The following is a 6,102-nucleotide window of genomic DNA, read 5'->3' as shown; positions in this document are numbered from 1 at the left end:
AAATTCTCAAAAAGATGTCTTGTTTTGTACGAATTAACCTTACCCTCCCCTTAACTTAAAAGTAACAAAGTTAGAACATTAAAAAATTTAAAATCGTGTTAAGCTAAAAAAGTTACATTGGGCTCCCATACGTGAAAAAGACTGATTTTTTGAAAAATCAATATTTTAGTTTCAAGTTTTAGTCTAAAAAGTAATGTTTTAGTTTCATTAACCAATTTGTTTTTAAAGATCAAAAAATTGCCTCAGCATCGATTGCGTCCGCTAAGTCAAATTTTGGTGCATTAGGGGAAGGTGGCCTAAAGCGGGTATGTTAACGTTAAGAGCCGAGAAAATCTAGTATTTGTATGATAACAATAATGATTCATTTTTTTTTTTGATAGAGGACTTATCGAACTTTAAAATCTATAAGCAATATTGTATAAATTTGTATTAATTTATGATTTATTATTAAAATTAAAAAACACTCCCAAAAACCGCTTTGCCCTAGGGGGGGGGGGGGCTAAAGCGGGTAATCCGTTCGGGCAAAGCGGGTTGGCACTACAATTACGGAAAGTATGCTTATTTTAGATATTTAAATAATAATTTTAGTTTCATTTAATCAGTCTTTAACAACTTAAACGACTAACTTATTAAATACAGCAATACTTCAATAGAAATGACTATTTAATCGGTAACTTGTAATTAAATTTTTTTGTTAATTATATAAATAATAATATTCGTCTAATTATTCAGTCTTTTGCAGATTTTGGTATATTACTGTACAGTACGCACCAGGTATCGGTAAAAAATAATTTTAGACTATTTTAATTAGTCTTTAGCAGTTTTTGCCCTACCCGCTTTGCCCGAGAACACGTTTTTTATCCAAGTGATGCTAAACTCAAATAATTCAAAAAAAACGCTAATATTTTTCCCTCAATTTTAATTTCAATAGGCTCAAAATAATAGAAAATTATCAACGATATAATAAGTGTATTCGTTTTTGAATAATCAGAAAATATATACCTTTAATTTTTTTAAGAAATGATTAATTTTTTTTCAATTGCGTGTAATTAACCCATACCGCTTCATTAATGCTCGTTTGGGACTGAGCAAAACTCGGCAGTACTCGGGTACCCTCGACATATGCATACCTTGTCCCTTGGGTTTCATGCGTAGGCGTACAAGCGCCTACCCGCTGTAGGTGGGGTACCCGCTTTGGGCCACCTTCCCCTAAGTAACACAATACATGCTAAACATCTCAACTGCAAGCGGCAACTTATCGTACTGAATAGCGTGCACTTATATAGGACTTATCCCGCATGAGTAAAAAAAATAATATATAATCTTATTTATACATAGATTAGACCTGATAATCTGAGCCATGAGAATCCAACATTGAATATTTCAATTGCTGCTTACAAAAATTACATCGCAAAAGTGTCTGAATTACTAGGAAACACGCAAAGATCTTCGGAAGAAATTGATGAAATTATCGCATTCGAAATTGACATTTTAAAAGTACATATTTTATATTATTATGTCACAAAAACGTTCCGAAAAAGTTCAAAACAGTGAACTCCCAAATTTGAGACAATTCTGAACTTTGAACTGATCATCTTGGCACTTTCAAATAATTAAGTGAAAAAATTTTCAACGACTTGACCTCGTTGTTATAAAGTTATGATACGAGTAAAAAAACTTTCATAATTGGTTTTAGAGTCTTTCTTTTTTCAATGTTCTTCAAGCCAGCAAAATTCTAAAGTTGATAATTTTTGCTGATTAAGAAATTCTGAATAACGTACTTAAAAAGTAATCAGTTGAATTTTTTTTTACTTTTTTAAAGTTCAAAAATAATTAAATCGTAGTTCGAAATTTTCTCAAAGTTCAAAGTTCACTCTTATGTACCTCTTCGGAACATTTTTGGGATCAATTTTATTTTACTCGGGTATGGATGTGCGAATAATATGTTTAAATCAAATATTACTATTTAATTAAAAATTCAAATTTAATCATTAGAATTATAAGCGAATTTTCGAATTATTCAAATTTTTCCAATAATTCAAAAATTTATGACCACCTCAAAAAACTTTGAATAATTTAAATTTCAAATTAGATATTAATATTCGATTCAACACGAATAACCCATAAGTTCGAATTATTTATACATCCTAAATTATTTAATAACTTTAAACAGTTTTTATTTGTTTATTTTTTTTTTTTTTTTATTCAGTTTGACTCTGGGAGAGAGTTTATAGAACTACCATATGATGAATTTATCAAAAATTATCCATCAACAAATTTGAGAAAACTTCTTAACTATATTACAGTTTATGATAATGAAATACCAAGTCTTTCTAATTCCACGATCATTACAATTAAGGACTTTCCGGATTTTGTTGAGTTGATGAAAAAAACTCCAATACGTGTCCAAGCAAATTACGGTGTATGGAAAATAATCCAAGAAACGATTCCTTACTTAACAGATGAATATCGTGAGCTAAAACGCGAATACTGTTCAACCCAAAATTGCGAACTTGAGATACGCAAGGATTCTTGTGAAGAAATCATCAACCGATATTTACCCCTCGCTCGTGAAGCATTGTACGAAAAAAATTTAGACAATGACATCGATAGGATTATTACAGAGATGACAGTAAATATAAAAGATCAATTTGTGAATTTAATAAATGAATCAACTTGGATAAACAAAAAAATTAAAAATCAGGGAATAGAGCAACTTGAAAACATAACGGTTGTAATTGGTTATGAAGGAAAATATACTAATGAAATTGTTAAATATTATGAAAATTTAGAAATTGACACAAGTAATTATCTTCAGACATTAATAAATTTAGAATTATTCCACCGAAGATCAAATAACAATCGAGATTTTAACGAAATTATTGCACGGAGTCATCCTACAAGTTCTTCTGATCACAATCATCGAGGAGTACTCTGTAATTATATTTGTCATTTATTAATATTTTTAAGCCCTAGCTGTCACAAAGATTCGATAAGACTTCAGCGTCTTTGATCGCGAGTATATTTTGTCGGGGATATTTTGTCTGGGGACCAAAACGCCTATTAACACAGTAAAAAAGGATTCGTCAAAATCAAGACACACCGTGTGTAAAACGAACGTTTTACACTTATTTATATGTTACTTTAACATGTTGTGAGTGTTAAAAAAAGTTACACACGTATCCCTAGCAGATCCGAACTACGGTAAATTACAGCAATTTGCCGTAAATTACCGCAATTTCACCGAAAATCTACGGTAATTTACCGTATGTTACTGCGATTTACCGCAAATTGCGGCACCTTACGGTAATTTACGGTAAATTACCGTAGAGTTTCGACGAAATTACGGTAAACTGCTGTAATTTACGGTAAATTGCTGTAATGTACCGTAATTCGGATCTGCTAGGGTAACATCTAACACCGCAAAATAAGATCATACTACGGGAAAAATAGCGTAAATATACTGGAATAAAAATACGGCATTCTATATTGATGAATGTAGATCAAATTATTAATTTTTTACATTTATTAGAAAAAATCAAAGTAGATCGAAAAATTAAAAAATTATTAAATTGTATAGATTCTAACCTATACCTTTAATGTGAGAAAATCTAAGTTATCTGAATACTTGTAATGATATCAATGTAGATCTACAATTTGAAAGTTCGGTCAACACTGATGAGAACAGATTCTTTACGATTTGAATAATATCCAGCACTACACAATACCAAATCTTAAAGACACGGTACCGAAATGTCAAGTAAAGACAGTTGTTTACAGTCAAATATCCGATTATCAACAGACATTCCAGTGAAAAGCTTTACATTACAGTAAAATACACCAAATTTACCGCAATTATATGGTGAAATACCGCAATTTTACAAAACTTCTACGGTAAAGTACTGCACTGTTACCACAACTGCGGCATTTTTACCGTAAACTACCGTACTTTTACCGCAACATTGCCGCAAATTTACCGCAGCTTCACCGCAAATTTGCCGTAGATTACGGTAATTTACCATAGATTACCGTAATTTACGGTAATTCTGCTAAATGCCGTAAATTACGGCAAATTATGGTAAATTACGGTAAATCACTGTATTTACCGTAATTCGGATCCGCTAGGGATACGTTAAAAATAAAAATTTTCCAAGAATTCTATTGTGATGGTCGAGATTACCCGTACAAAAAACGATGAATCTGCGATAGATTGATGGTAGATCTATCCAAGATCAATGAGAAGTTTACCATCGATCTGTGATAGATCTATGACAGGTCTATGATTAGCTTCTCTGGGGAGACAACTGTATTTGTTTATTTCTAATAAACTGAAAGGATGATGATAGACAATGGTTTTTTATTTAAAAATCTAGAAACACTAATCTCACTCATTTTGTCGCTGTTATGATTTCTGAGATCGGGCGTCTCAAACAATTTTGCAACGAAAAAAAATTTGTCTAGATGTAAATTGGCTGATTCGACGAAGCAAAATTTTATACGCCCTCATGCTTTTGGAACTGATCCATCAGAAAGTTGTATCAGATTCACTGTTGATTTATGTCTCTATAAAACAGGTCAATTATGGGATCGTTATTTGAAATAACCTATTTTTTTATGAAAATTCACCGGAATATTCCATTCAAATTAATTTATACTATCATCATCCATTCAGTTTATTAAAAATAAAAAAATACAGTATAAGCGATGAACAATTGAAAACTTACAAAAAGTATAGTTGGATTAGCGAGACTTTGCGCTTCGGGTTTTATCCCCACCATCAAGGCGCAATGTCTCAGATATTAAATTTATATGGTGGAGGTAAAAACCGAAAATATCTGAAACACAAAGTCTCGCTAATCCAACTATATATGCAGTTTTATAAAACCAGTTCGAATTTTTTTATAAATAATTTTGAAGTTTTCAATAAAAAAAGTGTGATTATTTTTTTGAAAATATATAATTAAAAATATTGAATTATCAGAAAATTTATAAAAATTTTTTTTGTAGCATATTATACTTTCTCTACAAAAAAGAGGCGTCTTGTGTTTCTTTTTAAAATGAAATAGCGATTGAAATATTTTAAATTGAAAATTACTTGGGTTTTATGGATCCAATGTGATCGTCAAGGGGTACTAATTATTAATTTATCATTAACTAATGAACATTTATTTTAAAGCCGTACCAATGAGTATGCTTCGAAGTTCACATTTCAGTGTAAATAATCCAATGTATGTAAACTATGGCCGCATTGGTAAAGCAATTGCAGAGAAATTAGCTGAAAGTATTATCGTCATGGGAAAAAAATTAACGGAAGGCATTAATTTGACTGCAATAAATTATGAAAAAACTCTTTGCTTTCGTCAACAAGTAGAGAATTATACTTCTAACAACGCAAAAAACTCGGTAAAATATCTATTTACAAATAAAATAAATATAATTGATGTTTCTATAATAAATTTAAATTTTATAATGTTTAGTGGAAAGAATGGTTAAGCTCTTCTGAACGAATTAGTGAGCACATCGTTTACAAAGCAACATATCGAGCCTATCAACAATGGACCGCAAAATATGGAATTGAACCCTCACTACCTGAATTACCCTTCTCAAATAATCAATTGTTCTGGATTAATTTAATTACTGGTCCTTATTGTTATCCTCCTTCAGCATTATCAATAGCTATTGATGATAAGTATTCTGTTTACGACTTTTCTATAATGAGAGCTGCAGCAAGTGTTCCAGAATTTCATAAGGATTTTAATTGTCCAGTTGATTATTCATTTATTAAAAAATATGGACCATCATGCACTTTCTTCGAAGCTTAATCACAATTAATATACTTCTTTTTATTTACATAATAAACAAAATTCATTATTAATTAACAATTATACTGAAGCAATAATAAAATAAAAATTTTATTCTGTACTCATTGACTATTTCTTAAGAAGGAAAGAATGTATATATGTATATGTATATGTATATGTATATGTATATGTATATGTATTATCTCTTCTTTAGAAGAAAAAATTATTCCCTCAATATTTGGTTCTTAACCTTTTGTTACTTATAACAGGGCTAAGCTGCTACTCTGGTCGTCCTTACAAA

General features: G+C 30.3%; 1 protein-coding gene across 1 annotated transcript in view; it reads left to right on the top strand.

Moving 5' to 3' along the window:
• LOC130668129 (neprilysin-2-like) overlaps positions 1-5,887 on the top strand; it is a 13,792-nt gene extending 7,905 nt beyond the window's left edge. The window contains exons 6-9 of the mRNA XM_057470238.1: positions 1,339-1,497; positions 2,210-2,936; positions 5,177-5,403; positions 5,478-5,887. Coding sequence (XP_057326221.1) covers positions 1,339-1,497; positions 2,210-2,936; positions 5,177-5,403; positions 5,478-5,822 — 1,458 coding nt within the window. The 3' untranslated portion in view covers positions 5,823-5,887. The remainder of the gene's footprint in view (positions 1-1,338; positions 1,498-2,209; positions 2,937-5,176; positions 5,404-5,477) is intronic.
• The last annotated feature ends 215 nt before the right edge of the window (positions 5,888-6,102 follow it).

This window comes from Microplitis mediator, chromosome 5, assembly GCF_029852145.1.
Source record: "Microplitis mediator isolate UGA2020A chromosome 5, iyMicMedi2.1, whole genome shotgun sequence".
NCBI classification, from domain to species: Eukaryota; Metazoa; Arthropoda; class Insecta; order Hymenoptera; family Braconidae; genus Microplitis; species Microplitis mediator.
The sequence above is the reverse complement of the archived record's forward strand: the minus strand, read 5'-3'. Positions and strand labels throughout refer to the sequence as shown.